Below are 18325 nucleotides of genomic sequence, written 5' to 3' on the forward strand. Positions count from 1 at the left end.
CACCTCGCCCTGCGCAGGCTGCCAACATAGCAGATCCCATGGTCACGACATCCCTCCCTCAATAAAAAAGGACCCTGTGATGGCAAAGAACTGAGAAACCCAATGAACGGAAGATGAACTGAAATCACATCCCGCAGATCTGACAAAAGGTATTCAACCCGAAACGTTCACTCTGTTTCTTTCTCCACAGATGCTGCTTCACTTATTGAGCTTTTCCAGCATTTTATGTTTTTATTATTAATTATCTACATTTTGTTTCCAATTAAATGACCTACCAGTAACGAGTCTGTGATAATAGCTTCAACTTCCAGTAAAGATGCACATGGGTGAGAAATCAAAGTTTCAGTAAGATGGAAAATAGCTTGTTCCAGACTAGGGAGGTAACGCAGCCACAGGTTCATCACTGCAAACTCAGACAGGAAGATCTTTTTCCTATTTAAATGGGGAAAGGAAACAAAGAAAAACTCAGGAGTTAGCTTCTATGAGATTTCAAATCTCACAAGGTTACCCATAAGGAAATTGTAAATCCAACCTCAAAAAGATCCAAGTTACATCTGACCTATCTACCCTCCCACCTCTGAAAATGACCACCTCAGGTATAATTCACACTATCATCTCTTGTTCTATTATTAACAAAAAGCAAACTTGAAAAATAATGCGTCCTGAAAATGGCAACTGGAGAACGATGCAAAATAGACCAACATTATTCTAAATGTCAAAATTCTTCATATTTTTAGCGCACAGTCTAAAAGTCACATCGTTCAGCAAAATTTTGCTGAGATTATAAATTTACAATGGTAATCATTAAGTTACAAAATGTCTGATAAGCTTTTGAACCAAAAATATCACAGCTCAAATTTCATGAACTCCAAATTTTAATGGGCCAGATATCGTGCAGAGCGGCGAGGCAACACTCACCTACGCTCCTGCAAATTAAATTCACAAATTAACTTACTGCTGGCCCTGTGGCGTTGAATTGCTTGAATTTGAACTTTAAAAAAAAATGTGCGCCATCAACCCAGCCTCTGAGCAGCGTGAGTTGCCATGCGGCTGGAAAAATGAAAGGAGAAGATACGCCCACAAAATCTGTCAGAAAGAGAAGTCACACCCACAGAATCAGAATTACTCAAGCAGACTTCACTGAAAGTTAGTATTCTGTATGTCATTGTAAATAAAAATTTGACATTTTTTAAATAAAAAACCAAAGAAATAATTGAATTGTATTAAAGAGACAGAAGGGAAAAATAAAAGAAAAAAATTATTCATTTTATTTTTTTTAGTGACAAAAAACAAGGAGTAATATGAGACTCCACATTTTTTCAAAAGTTAATTTTTTGTTGTTAGGCAGTCGTTAAGACTAACCGTGCTATTAAAACTTAGTTTAAACCTGTTTGGTGGCGTAATTAGTTACTTTCCAGCTGGGCAGGTAAGCAAGTTGGCGATTTTTAAATTATTTCTCTGATTGCAGCGTGCGATGGCACTTTAATTCGAAGCTGTCATATCGCCGACAAACCACTTCCGGAACAAGGTCCCGATTTCCGCATTTCACTGCGTATGTGCAAATGCGGGAACTTGCTCCTTCAATTCCCCACTAAAAACAGAGAGCGCTGTTCAGCTCCTCTGTTATTTCGGAGCGATTTCTGGTCCAATAACTTTTTTCCAGACATTTACCTGATATTTAAACACGAGTTCAGCTCTCAACATATTAATTTCCAAAATAAATCCAGGTGTATGAACGTACAGCGATAGAATTTCTGTAGCGTTCTCCCAATCTCCCTCGTAACTTTGACAGAAGATCGCCTGCAGTTATGACGTACGCGGTGTTTATGCTATTTCTCCGGAGTTTCCTCTAGTCTCCTACTGAAGTTACAGCAGGAGCTTCATGGAAATTCCAAGTGACAGTTTTCTGCATGCAAGAACTAGCTTAGTACTCTCGCCTCTGAGTTCAAGCCCCCACCCTACCCCTGGCCAAATTCAAAACCAGAGAAGGGCAGGGGCCTGATAATGATGTCAATATACACTTGCAGATTTTTTTTTTTGAAGTCGAACAGTCCATTCTACTCCTTACCGACGCAAATTTTAAGAAGCTTCCCCATCCGAACACCCTCCATTTAATCTGAAAAGCAATCCGCAGTTATCTAAACAACCCAAAATCCAAAAAAAACCTCCTTTCCTCAACTGCCGAACGGAGCAATCCAGCAACCCACAGTTCCTTTAAAATACCAAAAGAGTATTTTCAAAAAGTAGCACAATTGTATTCCTCTCTATTCCCACCTGATTAGTACTTTTTGCTGTCTGATCTCAATTCACACAAATCTAGGAGCTTTAAACCACCAAATTAAATATAGCATTGACCCCAAATTTGCACTGGCACTGCATGGGACAGAAGGAAACACAGTACCAGTTTACCAATCTTGCAGATGACTGTTTGTAATAATTGCAGATATAAATGTACCAACACCATTCATCACAACTGTGTGGAGTCAGACTGAATAACTCAACACTGCATGGTGTCAAAAATGAGAATTTTCGGATTTATAAGGGGCAGAACCTGGCTTCCATCTTATTACATTCTTAAGCACTGATCTAAATACAGCTCCACAACCATCATTAACTACGATACAATCATAGAACAGACCAGGCAAGTGCCAATGACCATCTCCAAAAGAGAAGCTAACCACCTCCCCTTGACATTCAACGGCATTACCATCGCCAAATCCCCCACCATCAACATCCTGGGGGTCACCATTGATTAGAAACTTAACTGGACCAGCCATATAAATACTGTGGCTACAAGAGCAGGTCAGAGGCTGGGTATTTTGCGGTAAGTGACTCATCTCCTGACTCCCCAAAGCCTTTCCACCATCTACAAGGCACAAGTCAGGAGTGTGATGGAATACTCTCCACTTGCCTGGATGAGTGCAGCTCCAACAACGCTCAAAAAGCTCGACACCATCCAGGACAAAGGAGCCTGCTTGATTGGCACCCCATCTACCACCCTAAACATTCAATGGCTAAGTGCACTGGATTCGGCAAAGCTAATGGGCCCCAACAACATCCCAGCTGTAGTGCTGAAGACTTGTGTTCCAGAACTAGCTGCGCCACTAGCCAAGCTGTTTCAGTACAGCTACAACACTGGCATCTGCCCGACAATGTGGAAAATTGCCCAGGTATGTCCTGTCCACAAAAAGCAGGACAAATCCAATCCGGCCAATTACCACCCCATCAGTCGACTCTCAAATCATGACCAGAGTGATGGAAGGTATCATCGACAGTGCAATCAAGCGGCACTTACTCACCAATAACCTGCTCACCGATGCTCAGTTTGGGTTCTGCCAGGACCACTCGGCTCCACATCTCATTACAGCCTTGGTCCAAACATGGACAAAAGAGCTGAATTCCAGAGGTGAGGTGAGTGACTGCCCTTTACATCAAGGCAGCATTTGACCGAGTGGAGCATCAAGGAGTCCTAGTAAAATTGAAGTTAATGGGAATCAGGGGGAAAATTCTCCATTGGCTGGAGGCATACCTAGCAAAAAGAAGATGGTAGTGGTTATTGAAGGCCAATCATCTCAGCCCCAGGATATCGCTGCAGAAGTTCCTCAGGGCAGTGTCCCTGGCCCAACTATTTTCAGCTGCTTCATCAATGACCTTCCCTCCATCATAAGGTCAGAAATGGGGATGTTTGCTGATGATTGCACAGTGTTCAGCTCCATTCGCAATACCTCAGATAACGAAGCAGTCCGAGTCCACATGCAGCAAGACCTGGGCAACATCCAGGCTTAGGCCGATTAGTGGCACGTAACATTTGCACCACACAAGTGCCAGGCAATGACCATCTCCAACAAGAGAGAGTCTAACCACCTCCCCTGGACATTCAACAGCATTACCATTGCCGAATCCCCCACCATCAACATCCTGGGGGTCACCATTGACCAGAAACATAATTGGACCAGCCACCTAAATACTGTGGCCACAAGAGCAGGTCAGAGGCTGGGTATTCTGCGGCGAGTGACTCACCTTCTGAGTCCCTAAAGCCTTTCCACTATCTACAAGGTACAAGTCAGGAGTGTGAGGGAATACTCTCCAATTGCCTGGATGGGTGCAGCTCCAACAACACTCAAGAAGCTCGACACCATTCAGGACAAAGCAGCCCGCTTGATTGGCACCCCATTAAACATTCACTCCCTCCACCACCAGCACACTATGGCTGCAGTGTGTACCATCTACAGGATGCACTGCAGCAGTTCGCCACGACTTCTTCGACAGCACCTCCCAAATCGTGACCTCTACCACCTAGAAGGACAAGGGCAGCAGGCACACAGGACCACCACCACCTGCACATTCCCCTCCAAGTCACACACCATCCTGACTTGGAAATATATTGCCATTCCTTCATCGTCGCTGGGTCAAAATCCTGGAACTCCCTACCTAACAGCACTGTGGGAGCACCTTCACCATATTGACTGCAGTGGTTCAAGAAACTGGCTCACCACCACCTTCTCAAGGGCAATTAGGGATGGGCAATAAATAACTACATCCCATGAAATAATTTTTTTTTAAATTTAATACCTGGTAATGCAGCCATTCACTGGCCAATATGTGTCCTTTGCAATTGTTTTGTTTCTGTTACCCAGTACAGTTTTTTTTTAAATCAGAGGTGAATCTAAAGTCCACAGAAATGCAGAAGCAACAGAAGTCAATAAAGTTTAAAATACAAAAGTATTTCATCGGATGTGCCGATCCTGCACCTAAATTTCTCTACTTGCAACAGTCAACCAACAAGGAAAAAGACATACACAACAAAGGAGAGGATGACAAAAGGGAATACAAAAAGGTTAGGGAAGAAGTCAAAAAAATGGTAGGAAGGCAAAGACAAAATTAAATTATCAAGGCAAAGAAAAAGAAATAGTGAAGTATTTTTTTTATTCGTTCATGGGATGTGGGCATCGCTGGCAAGGCCAGCATTCATTGCCCATCCCTAATTGCCCTTGAGAAGGTAGTGGTGAGCCGCCTTCTTGAACCGCTGCAGTCCGTGTGGTGAAAGTTCTCCCACAGTGCTGTTAGGTAGGGAGTTCCAGGATTTTGACTCATTCTACGGACATAAATAACTAAAGAAAAATCAGGATAGGGATAGGGCCACTAAGGGATACACAAGATAAACTCAAAGATAACGACAGCAAAATGGTAGAAATATTAAATAATTACTTTGCCTCAACTTTTACCAGGGAGACGAACATGGTGGACGTAACAATAGAAGAAGAAATCAAAAAAGATGTATTAAAAGATGTTAGGGAAGAGATAGCAGAGGCACTATTACATATCTATAAAAATTCATTCGAAAAGGGAAAAGTGTCAGAGGACTAGTGGACAGCTAATGTGATTCCTATATTTAAAAAGGGAGATAGAACAAGTCCAGGGAACCATAGACTAATTAACTTAACGTCAGTGGTAGGAAAGATGATGGAATCCGTACTCAAAGAAAAAAATAGAAAAACACCTAGAAATCAAAAATATAATAAAGAATAGTCAGCACGGGTTTCAAAAGGAAAGGTCATATTTAACCAACCTTATTGAATTCTTTGAAGAAGTAACAGAAAGGGCAGACAAGGGTAAAGCAGTAAATAATATATTTGGACTTTCAAAAGGTCTTCAATAAGGTAGCACATTGTAGACTCATGACTAGGGTCAAAGCATGTGGAGTCAGGGGACAGGTAACAGAATAGATAGCAAGCTGGCTACAAAACAGAAAACAGAGTAGGGGTTACGGGTAACTACTCAGACTGGCAAAAGGTGGGAAGTGGTGTTCCACAAGGATCGGTGCTGAGGCCACTGTTGTTCACCATTTACATAAACGATTTGGACTCAGGAATCGGAAGTACAATTTCAAAATTTGCGACCACCACTAAATTGGGGAGTACAGTTAATACTGAGGAGGGCTGCGACAAAATACAGGACGATATTAATAAACTTACATAATGGGCATGTAATTGGCAAATTAATTTCAATATAGATAAGTGTGAGGTGGTATATCTTAGCAGGAAGAATAAGGAGGCCACATAATCCCTGGAAAGTAAGAGTATAAATGGGGTAAAGGAGCAGAGAGATCTGGGGATACAGATACATAAATCACGAAAAGTAGCGACGCAGGTTAATGAGACCATAAAAAAAGGCAAACGAAGTACTGGGGTTCATTTCTAGAATTGAAAAGCAGAGAAGTTATGTCACGCTTGCATAGAATCTTAAGTTAACCCACTCTTGTAATGTGAACAGTTCTGGTCTCCCTATTATAAAAAGGATATAGAGGCAATGGAGAAAGTGCAAAATGATTTACTAGGATGACACCAGAACTGAGAGGTTATAACTATCAGGAAAGATTGAGCAGGCTGGGGCGCTTTTCTCTAGAAAAAAGACTGAGGGGTGACCCGATAGAGGTCATTAAAATTATGAAAGGGTTTGATAGGGTAGACATAGAGAAGATGTTTCCGCTTGCAGGGGAGACAGAACTAGGGGCCATAAATACAAGACAGTCACTAATAAATCCAATAGGGAATTCAGGAGAAACTGCTCTACCCAGAGAGTGGTTAGAATGTGGATCTCGCTAACACAAGGAGTAGTTGAGGCAGCTAGTATCAATGCATTTAAGGGAAAGCTAGATAAACACATGAGGGAGAAAGGAATAGATGGATATGTTGCTCGGGTTAGGCGAAGAAGGGTGGGAGGAGGCTCATGTGGGCCATAGGCCTGGACCTGTTGGGCCGAATGGCCTGTTTCTGTGCTGTGCATGCTATGCAGCTTACATTATTTCTTCCCCCTTTAGCCAATCTGTACCAAAGGGATCAGTGGTTGGATCTACAAGGCTCTGCCATAGTTGATCCATGACCAATACAATGAGTATTGTGTACTGCTCTATACAGCATGTTAGATTTAATTTTATAAAGTTAATAAATAATTTATTTTCTTAGCTTTTCACCATTTTTGGGTGCTCTTAACAGTCTGAATTTGCATTATCAGACAAAGTGGACCAAAACCAGAGAAATCGAAATCTAAATTTATTCTTTCAAAAAACATCTGTAGAAACACGTTAAGACAACAGGGCACACATTAAGAGTGCAGGGTGTAGTTTATGGAAAATTAAATCACCCCTGCAACAATGGGCAGAAGAAAAATAATGTGCAATTGGTGGCTTGGTAGAGGCAAAAATCATCAAATATAATCGTGTATAAATAAAGCACACTTAGAAAAAGGCGGAATATATCTGTTTTTACAAAGTTATCATCTTGAGGTGGAGGGGGGGAACACAACTAAAAATAAATTTTTCAGGAAGTGGGTGGAACAGTGCTTTGGACCCCCACCTTTCACATCTGGAATCTGGATTGAAATCCAATCCAAACTGATGGGATGAATGTTTTCTCTGTCTGGTGGTATATGGGTTCGATCTGAAATATATTTCAATTCAGTTCCTAGTGGGCAAGGTTCTGCAGCACAAAAAGTGTCTCCAATTTGCCACTAATTAGCAATCTCACTCAGATTTCATATGATGGCTGGTGTGGGAATGGAAAACATGTCACACTGTTGTTCTTATAAGGTTGGGTGCTGAGGCATGTTGTTGGGGACAGTAGAGGAAGCTTTACTCTGCATCCTACTGTGCTATATCTGACCAGAGAGTGCTTGATGCTGTCACTGGATGCCTCGGCATCCCTCACCCTAATGAACATAAAAACTGGCAAAAAGATTTCTCTCCCAGCAGAACTAAAATGTTAGCTTCTCCAACAGCTTAATGCATCAGCATCTGGTGGTAGTACTGAGCCATATAGACTGGAAGCTCTAGATCCAATTCTAGGTCTACGCTGAATTAGCTGATCTCAACTGAAACAGCAGTGGGACACAATGAGTGACCTCATCACCCCTGAGCTTTGGACCGGGGTGGGGTGGGGGCTAGGGTTGTGTTGGAAATAATCAATTAGAGTTCTTTCTCCAGAATGACTGGATGCTGCCAACGGTCAAATAGCCCAAGTACACTCAAGTGTCTGGGCTCACATGAAGAAGGGGCACTACTCCTCTTTACAAGCTAAAATTTATAGTTAAAACACTCACCACACTGTTCTTGCAAGTAATATGATGACTGGTAAATTAACCTGAGGCTAATTTACCAGTTAACACATTACTAGCAAGAACAATGTGGTGCATGAAATCACCCCACCCACATTATTTCCATTAGTGCCTTCAATAATTAATAGTTTGACTTCTAACATGGTCTGCCAGCAGCTTTTATTGCTGCTTTCCATTAAGGCACATTTTGTCTGTAAATGCATCTGTTCTCTTCAATAACTGTTGTTGTAGCTCCACTGTAAATTAGCTCTGAACTCTGAAGAAGCATGATACCAGCCTGTCACCAATCTACCACAGCTGCATAAATTAATATAAAAATTCTGTTCTGTCTCTGCTTTGCTGCAATAGTAAATAAAGAAATAGCTGTTTAAAAAACAAATTTCATAAATTAATATGCATGCTATTTTAAAAATAGCCTTACAAGAGTTCAAAAGTTTCACGCTGTGTCCATGTTTTGATACACAAATAAATATTTTTTACTTTCAATCAGCAAAATTCTGTCAGCAACTTCTGCATCTCTTGAAAAGTGGCCAATGCTGTCAAATATTTCCAAAATTTACCTCAGATAAAAGATCCTTGGGACCGAGTTTCCGCTTGTATCATCAGCGCAATCCAGGTGGAATCGGCCAAACCAGTGCAAAAGATCGGGGGATTTTAAACGTAAGCGAGTTATGCTCAAAACCACTTATGCTCGTGTTTTCTGCGATCTTTTATACTGGTTCAAGATTCACTTCGCCCGGGTCAGGCCTCGCCCACAAAACTAGCCACACCTCCAGGTCGAAATTGCGAGATTCCGCCGATTGGGCGCATTTTCTTAGGTGAACAGACACCAGTAGGCACGTTTTAAAAGTTTTTTCTTATCAAAAAGTATTTCATTTACTAAGAAACTGACTAGTGTACAACAATGGAACTATTAAATGGTTCCGTATTGTTTTTTAAGTCATTTTCAGTGATTTTAAATCAAGTTACTCGCAGGCGGAGGACTGGACACCCTTATTAAAAATGCTTATTTTTGCTGATAAACCCATTTTCAGCTGCATTAATAAAACTGCATCAGGTTACCACTCTTAAATACATCAAGGAATACTTGATAATGGAAAGAAAATAAAATGATTTTGTTCTATTACGCTGCCCGATTATGCTGGTTCATGGAAGATTTTAAGTTTGCGATTATGCAAATGAATTTTAGCAGAGACTTGAACTGTAACCTAACCAGCACAATTTCAAGTGCATTTTGGACGCAATTTCCCGATTACACCCAAATTGTGTGTTTTATGGGGGGGGGGGGGGGGGATAGAAACCTGAATTATATAGTCACTTATGTAAGCAATTTATATTTGCATTTATATTGTGCCTTTAAAGTAAGAACATCCCAAGGCATATCACAAAATAGAAATAAATTAGGAAACAGATGCCAAGCCAGGAAGGGAGAGTTTAGGAGGGGCTACTGAAAATTGGATAGGTTTGGAGAAGGGGTGGGGGATGCACACATGGCTAGAGTCAGAGGATCAGAGTGTGGGGGGTGGGGGATGTTTAGGACTGGAGAAGATTGCAGCAATCGGATGGTGTGAGGCTATGGAGAGATCTGATGACGAGAACAACAACTTTAAATTTAATGCACTGGAGGGCGGGGAGCTCATCAGGAAGGTCAGGGATGATGAATGAGGACTTAGTGTGGGAAAGGACGCAAGCGCCAGAGTTTTGGACAAGTTGGAGTTCATGGAGGTTAAAGGACAGAAGGCCAGGAGCCACAAATCTGTAGGTGACACAGGCATGTGTAAGGGTCCCAGCGGCAGAATGGCTGAGGTAGGAGTGAAGGGGAGTGATGTTGTGGTGGAGGCAATAGGAAGTTTTGATGATGGACAGGATGTGGCGTTTAAAGTTCAGCTCAGTGGATGAAGCTGTGCATAGTGAATGGCCAGGGAGGGGAATGGAATCAGTGGCATGGGATTAGAGCTTGCAGTGAGATATTCCTGAGCACAGAAACCTCATACTACACTAGCCATCAGAACTGACTGGCAGCAGTAGAACAGAGGAGTATGGATAACAGCCTTAAAGCATAGGTCGCTGCTGCTCTTTAGGCACCAACCTCAACTGTCAATATTCTGGCTGAATGATCACTTGGAACTACAGCATTCCTCTATGATCCCATGCAAAAATATACGGTAGGGCCTTTGAACAACAATCCTACAAGAGCAGCTACTATTTAAAAATCATGACATTTCCATTTTCTAAAGCAGCCATTCTAGTGGCCTTACCAAATGAGTCTGCCAATCTCTGCTGAATTATGGGTTGTTTTGTTGTGAAGACCTGTATCCACTAAAAATTGTGTTGAAATTCCAAAACTAATTCCACTTTAGGACCTTTAGTTACCAGTGATTAGACTTTCATCCCATCAGCTTGTGGTGATCAGATCAGGTTCCCCTAGCGAATGAATTAAATTCAAACCCATTGCATCACCTTCAATATAGTCATGATACAGTTGTGAATACTTCTGTTATGTAAATATAACTAAATAAAAAAGGTCTATTTATAACCAATGTGCTCACTCCTATTAACTGATTACTTTCTTTGCCTAGTTTACATACAGCACCATGTTTACAGCCCAGAACTCCACAAACATGGTTTGTACATTATTTTGATAATTTACAGCAAGTTAAAAATAAAGAAATATTTTATATTTTGGTCATTATAATTAAAGGCATGCAATACATTTTGCAACAGAAAATTACTATTTCACTGAAATAATTGTGAATATTCCCGATAAGTGACCAAAATGTTGCGAGAAAACAAACCATAGTTTAACGGGAACGCTCAAATGTGGCACAAAGCTGTATGCAAGGTGTGAGATTACATCACTTAGAGGATAAGGTCCAATTAATTCTCTTTCAGATTTTTTTTTCAATATTTGATTTGGCACACATTGACATTATACGCTACGGTAATTCGTTCCACAATGTTGTCTTTGGAAGCCATACAAAAGGAATACTTTACCAAGCAGTATTTTATGTAGTTTGCTTCACATGATTTCCCTGTGGGCAAGAAAGCTATAAATGATGCATGCTATATCACAGGCCATGACTTACTGTTATAGCAAGAGTCTACTGTGCTTTCAAAAATAGTAAAATGTATAATTTGTCACTAACTTTCATGTGATACTGTAAATGATATTTAGTTTAAAAAGTGTAGATGTCCTCTGCACCCCCATTTGTATATCCCTCCTGTTGCACATCATTTCCTGACCTAGAACAAGTCTACCTAAAGATAGCAAAATTTATTGGAGGTAAACAAAAGCTTCAAATAACTTTGCTTTCTTTTCTTTTCCTGCCAATTTTCACATCTCCTGTGGATATTTGGTGCGGGTATAGTTGCTCGAGTGTCAGCCACAATCCTGTACCTTACTCAAGTAATGATTATTCATGTCCGAGTCTTGACTATGTGTATTAGCAGGATGTTAGACCATAGCATTACAGTCGAACCCGACCCAGTGTCTACATATGCGTATGTCTAGCAGGATTCTTGGATAGTGATAAAGAGTGGGAACCCTGACTAATTTTCACTTGCCTGACCTAGAGATACTGAAGCCAGCTATTGTGCCCTTACCACGGGTAAAATCGTAAACAATTTTACAACACCAAGTTATAGTCCAGCAATTTTATTTTAAATTCACAAGCTTTCGGAGGCTTCCTCCTTCCTCAGGTGAACACGGGTAAAATCAGTTAACTCAGCGCAGACCAGGGTCAAACTCGGTCTGTATGATTCAGCTAATCACTGTCCAAACTTAGAATCACTGGGCAAGCAGCATTGACTCTCTGCTGAGGCGATGATTTGGTAGGCACCGATCACCCTCTGGTATCTCACTCAAATAACCATTCTTCAAGTGACAACTGAGGCAGTGAGGGCTGGTGACATCTCAGCCAAGCCGACCCAGCGCTCACTCAAAGTCCAAATGCACATACTTTTCAGCAGGAACAGCTAGACAGGGATCAGTATAGAGAATCCTGAGTGATTTAGTCCTCCCTAAACCAGAAGTGCTGAAGCCAACTGACATGCCCACGCTCAGGGGGGTCAGGTGGCAACAGCGTCTGGGAACTCATATTTTGGGAGGGGGGTGGTGGGGGGTAGATTTTCAAACTGCATTCATTGGGTAATGCAGCAACAATATAGTTGGGTGTCAAGAAAAGGCAGCAACAGTACGTGTCAAACAAAAGGCCCAATAATTATTGTGTGTTCCTTCACCTTGGTGTTCAATTTTTTAATCTCTTACTGCTGAGGGAAGGTGGCTGAAAGGAGTCAATAGGCCACTGGAGGATCTAAGCCTCAGGTGCACACCTAGATCCGGCTGAAATTATTTAAGATATTTTTGAAATACAAGAATAATTTGGGTGCTAGGAGGCTGCAGAGATCGTTGCAGCAGACGAGTTAGAAACAAAGAAAAAAAAAAGTGGGCCCATCAAGCATGCCGGGAACTTAGAGTTGGCAACTATACATACGCAATAGCACACGGAAGATGAAAGAAGCAGGCTACAAAGCTCTCCAAGGCATCTCCACTACAGCATGCAGAGGAACTACAACAAGCTTCTCACCATGAATGGGCCTCCAATGAAAAGCACTCCAAGGCGTAACACAATTTTCATCAAATCATAGAAATTTACGGCACGGAAGGAGGCCATTCAGCCCATCATGACTGCGCCGGCCGAAAAAGAGGTATCAGCCTCCTCCCGATATCCCCACCATCACGGAAGCCAGTCTTCGGCCAATTCGATTCACTCCACGTGATATCAAGAAACGGCTGAGTGCACTGGATACAGCAAAGGCTATGGGCCCCGACAACATCCCAGCTGTAGGGCTGAAGACTTGTGCTCCAGAACTAGCTGCGCCTCTAGCCAAGCTGTTTCAGTACAGCTACAACACTGGCATCTACCCGACAATGTGGAAAATTGCCCAGGTATGTCCTGTCCACAAAAAGCAGGACAAATCCAATCCGGCCAATTACCGCCCCATCAGTCTACTCTCAATCATCAGCAAAGTGATGGAAGGTGTTGTCGACAGTGCTATCAAGCGGCACTTACTCACCAATAACCTGCTCACCGATGCTCAGTTTGGGTTCCGCCAGGACCACTCGGCTCCAGACCTCATTACAGCCTTGGTCCAAACATGGACAAAAGAGCTGAATTCCAGAGGTGAGGTGAGAGTGACTGCCCTTGACATCAAGGCAGCATTTGACCGAGTGTGGCACCAAGGAGCCCTAGTAAAATTGAAGTCAATGGGAATCAGGGGGAAAACTCTCCAGTGGCTGGAGTCATACCTAGCACAAAGGAAGATGGTAGTGGTTGTTGGAGGCCAATCATCTCAGCCCCAGGGCATTGCTGCAGGAGTTCCTCAGGGTAGTGTCCTAGGCCCAACCATCTTCAGCTGCTTCATCAATGATCTTCCCTCCATCATAAGGTCAGAAATGGGGATGTTCGCTGATGACTGCACAGTGTTCAGTTCCATTCGCAACCCCTCAGATAATGAAGCAGTCCGAGCCCGCATGCAGCAAGACCTGGACAACATCCAGGCTTGGGCTGATAAGTGGCAAGTAACATTCGCGCCAGATAAGTGCCAGGCAATGACCATCTCCAACAAGAGAGAGTCTAACCACCTCCCCTTGACATTCAACGGCATTACCATCGCCGAATCCTCCACCATCAACATCCTGGGGGTCACCATTGACCAGAAACTTAACTGGACCAGCCATATAAATACTGTGGCTACGAGAGCAGGTCAGAGGCTGGGTATTCTGCGGCGAGTGACTCACCTCCTAACTCCCCAAAGCCTTTCCACCATCTACAAGGCACAAGTCAGGAGTGTGATGGAATACTCTCCGCTTGCCTGGATGAGTGCAGCTCCAACAACACTCAAGAAGCTCGACACCATGCAAGATAAAGCAGCCCGCTTGATTGGCACCCCATCCACCACCCTAAACATTCACTCCCTTCACCACCGGCGCACTGTGGCTGCAGTGTGCACCATCCACAGGATGCACTGCAGCAACTCGCCAAGGCTTCTTCGACAGCACCTCCCAAACCCGCGACCTCTACCACCTAGAAGGACAAGAGCAGCAGGCGCATGGGAACAACACCACCTGCACGTTCCCCTCCAAGTCACACACCATCCCGACTTGGAAATATATCGCCGTTCCTTCATCGTCGCTGGGTCAAAATCCTGGAACTCCCTTTCTAACAGCACTGTGGGAGAACCGTCACCACACGGACTGCAGCGGTTCAAGAAGGCGGCTCACCACCACCTTCTCGAGGGCAATTAGGGATGGGCAATAAATGCTGGCCTCGTCAGCGACGCCCACATCCCACGAACGAATAAAAAAAATTTTTTTAAAAATCCCACTTTCCACCACTTGGTCCATAGCCTTGTAGGTTATGGCACTTCAAGTGCATATCAGTGTACTTTTTAAAGTGATGAGGGTTTCTGCCTCTATCACTCTTTCAGGCAGTGAGCTGTATACCCCCACCACCCTCTGGGTGAAAAGATTTCTCCTCAGCTCCCCTCTAATCCTTCTACCATTTACTTTAAATCTATGCCTGGTTATTGACCTCTTTGCTAAGGGAAATAGGTCCTTCCTATCACTGTCTCTAGGCCCCTCATAATTTTATACATCTCAATTAAATCTCCCCTCAGTCGCCTTTGTTCCTAAGAAAACAACTCCAGCCTATCTAATCTTTCCTCATAGCTAAAATTCTCCAGTCCTGGCAACATCCTCAAAAATCTCCTCTGTACCCTCTCTAGTGCAATCACATTTTTCCTGTAATGTGGTGACCAGAACTACACCCAGTACTCAAGCTGTGGCCTAACCAATGTTTTATACAGTTCTAGCATAACCTCCCTGCTCTTATATTCTATGCCAAGGCTAATAAAGGAAAGTATCCCATATGACTTTTTAGCCACCATATCTACCTGTCCTGCTACCTTCAGGGATCTGTGGACATGCACTCCAAGGTCCCTTTGTTCCTCTACACCTCTCAGTATCCTCCCATTTATTGTGTACTCCCTTGCCTTGTTCGCCCTCCCCAAATGCATTACCTCACACTTCTCCAGATTACGAACATACGAATTAAGAGCAGGAGTAGGCCATTCGGCCCCTCGAGCCTGCTCTGCCATTTGATAAGATCATGGCTGATCTGATTGTGACCTCAAACCTACTTTTCCGTCTACCGACTGTAACCTTTGATTCCCTTGTTAATCAGGAATCTATCTAACTCAGCCTTAAAAATATTCAATGACCCTGCCTCCACCGCTCTCTGGAGAAGGGAGTTCCACAGACTCACAACCCTCTGAGAAAAAATTTCCCCTCATCTCCGTCTTAAATGGGAGACCCCTTATTTTTAAACTGTGGCCCCTAGTTCTAGTCTCTCCCACAAGGGGAAACATCCCCTCAGCATCTACCCCTTCTAGTCCCCTCAGGATCTTATATGTTTCAATAAGATCACCTCTCATTCTTCTAAACTCCAGTGTATACATGCCCAACTTGTTCAAACTTTCCTCATAAGATAACCCCCTCATCCCAGGAATCAGTAGAGTGAACCTTCTCTGAACCGCCTCCAAAGCAATTGCGTCCTTTCTTAAATAAGGAGACCAAAACTGCACATAATATTCTAGATGAGGTCTCGCCAATGCCCTGTACAACTGTAGCAAAACACTTTTATATTCCATTCCCCTTGCAATAAATGACAACATTCCATTTGCCTTCCTAATCACTTGCTGTACCTGCATACTAACTTTTTTCTGATTCATGTACTAGGACACCCAGATCCCTCTGTACCTCAGAGGTCTGCAATCTCTCTCCACTTAAATAATCTACTGCTTTTCTATTCCTTCTGCCAAAGTAGACAAGTTCACATTTTCCCACATTATACTCCATCTACCAAATTTTTGCCCACTCACTTAAACTATCTATATCCCTTTGCAGACTCCTAGAGCTCGATATTAGGAGGGAGGCAGTTTGGCAGTGGGGGGGTCAACTGGGCGTGTGGGTAACGCACCCAGTGAATTTGGGGTGCTCCGCACGCGATCGCAGCCTAATTGAAGGCACTTACCTGTGCTTCCGGGTTTCGCGCTGGAAAGCTGCGCAGCGGGCGGACTGCGCACCCGCATCATAGGATGTCAGCTGGAGGAGCCCTATTTAAAGGGGCAGTCCTCCACTGACTGATGCTCCAGAAAATAGGCAAAATTACAGCATGGAGCATCCCAGGGGGAAGGCTGCTCCCAGGTTTAATGATGCCTCAATCCAGGTCTTACTGGATGGGGTGAGGAGGCGGAGGAGGAGGAGGAGGAGGGAGAGTGAGATCTTCCACCTGGCGGACAGGAGGAAGTGGCCTGCCTCTGACACCACGAAGGCCTGGCTCGAGGTGGCAGAGGAGGTCACCAGCACCACCAACATACCACACACCTACATACAATGCAGGAGGTGCTTCAATGACCTAAGTAGGTCAGCCGAAGTGAGTACACTTACTCATTCCCTACACTCCGTCTGCCACATCACTGCCCCAACCCCACATCTCCTTCTGCACTGCCAACACTACTCTATCATCACTCCTCACATCCACTCAAAGCTCATCCTCACTTTACCTGCACTTATTCACCTCGCCAGTACTCATCCCACCACTACCACTCAACTCATTCCTCATACAATCTCATGCTCACCCTCTGATGCATCTCTTTCAATCAGCATCACTCAACCTGCCACTACCTGTGCTGCAGCCACAGGGCATGCATCACATATGTGTAGTAGGAAGCATACGGCAAACAGGTAGTGAGCATGAAGGGGATGCACAAGGGTGTTTGAGGGTTTGTAATGGTTTTTACTTATTTGATTTCTGATCAACTCTCATTACATATTATATTGTCACCACTACTGCCATGTCTTTGCAAATCTTGTCTGGTTTGTGCAATAATGCCCTTTCCTGAGGATTACCATGAAGACCCACAACTGATGCCACCCATTGTGTCACTGCAGAGTGGGTGTAGGTGTATTTGCAGGGCTCTTTTATGCAGATGACTGAGATGTCGGCGTTGTCCCTGGTGGCACCCTGGAAGGATGCGAAGGAAAAGTTGTTGAGGGCGGTGGTGACTTTGACAGTAACAGGTAAGAAGATGGTACTCGGGCCAGCCGGGAGCAACTTGGCATGAAGGAGGCTGCAGATGTCCACGACTACATGTCGAGTGACTCTGAGTCTCCATGTGCACTGCTGCTCAGAGAGGTCCAGGAAGCTTAGCCTCGGTCTGTGGACCCTGTGGCGAGAGTAGTGCTTCTGCGACGCATCTCTCTCTGCGGTTGCCCTCCCTCCTGCTGTGCAGGTGCATGTGTCACAGCACTGTGTTGTGGAGCTCCACGTGTCTGAGGTGGACGGCATGGCCGGTGATGCTGTTCGTCCTCCGAGGAGGTCATGACTGCAGCTATGGTGGCCCCCATCCGGAAGATGTACGTTTCAGGGGGTCCACAAGGGAGGTAAATGTGTCTGCACACCGGGGTTGAGGTTGCAAGTTGGTGAATTTTGTTGTTAGGAGGAGGGTGGTAGATGCCAAACTTTGTCCAAAGTGACAGAGTGGCCTCCCGCAATGAGTGAGGGTCTCCCTCCCCACCCCACCTGTCAAATGGACCTTTGCAGCTGCCACAGGCTGGTGGCTGCAACACGTCCATTTGAACTGGCAGTGTTTCCCCCAGTAGGGGAAACAGTCTCAGTTTAGTTGAAAATCCCACCCCTCCTAAAATATCCTACAAATCAGGTCTGCTAACAACCTGAACTATCACATTAATTGCCTTAAGTGGGATCCCTCCAGCTTTAATTGCCAGCAGAAGTCCCGCATGCGGGGGCCGCACGTGCATCTGAGCACGTCACTGGGGAACCCGGAAGTGGGCAGGTTGGAGCCGGGCTCTGGACCCACCCCAGGAATCCCCGATTTTCGGAGCCCCCCCGCCACGAACCCACCCGCTCAGACGTCCAAAAATCGAGCCCCTTATGTCCTCTTCACAACTTACTTTCCTACCTACCTATGTGTCATCAGCAAATTTAGCAACCTTACATTCGGCCCTTTCCTCCAAGTCGTTGATATAGATTGTAAATAGTTGAGGCCCAAGCACCGATCCCTGTGGCACTCCACTCGTTACATCTTGCCAACCTGAAAATGACCCATTTACGCCTACTCTCTAATTCCT

The 18325-nt window shown here is 44.1% G+C and overlaps 1 protein-coding gene across 2 annotated transcripts in view; it reads right to left on the minus strand.

Annotated features, from left to right (window-relative positions):
* fancc (FA complementation group C) overlaps positions 1 to 18325 on the minus strand; it is a 241255-nt gene that overhangs the window by 95330 nt on the left and 127600 nt on the right. For both annotated transcript variants that reach the window (XM_067983192.1, XM_067983193.1), the window contains one exon: positions 276 to 432. In XM_067983192.1, the coding sequence (XP_067839293.1) occupies positions 276 to 432 (157 nt within the window). The remainder of the gene's footprint in view (positions 1 to 275; positions 433 to 18325) is intronic.

The sequence above is a fragment of the Heptranchias perlo genome, chromosome 4 (genome assembly GCF_035084215.1).
Source record: "Heptranchias perlo isolate sHepPer1 chromosome 4, sHepPer1.hap1, whole genome shotgun sequence".
NCBI classification, from domain to species: Eukaryota; Metazoa; Chordata; class Chondrichthyes; order Hexanchiformes; family Hexanchidae; genus Heptranchias; species Heptranchias perlo.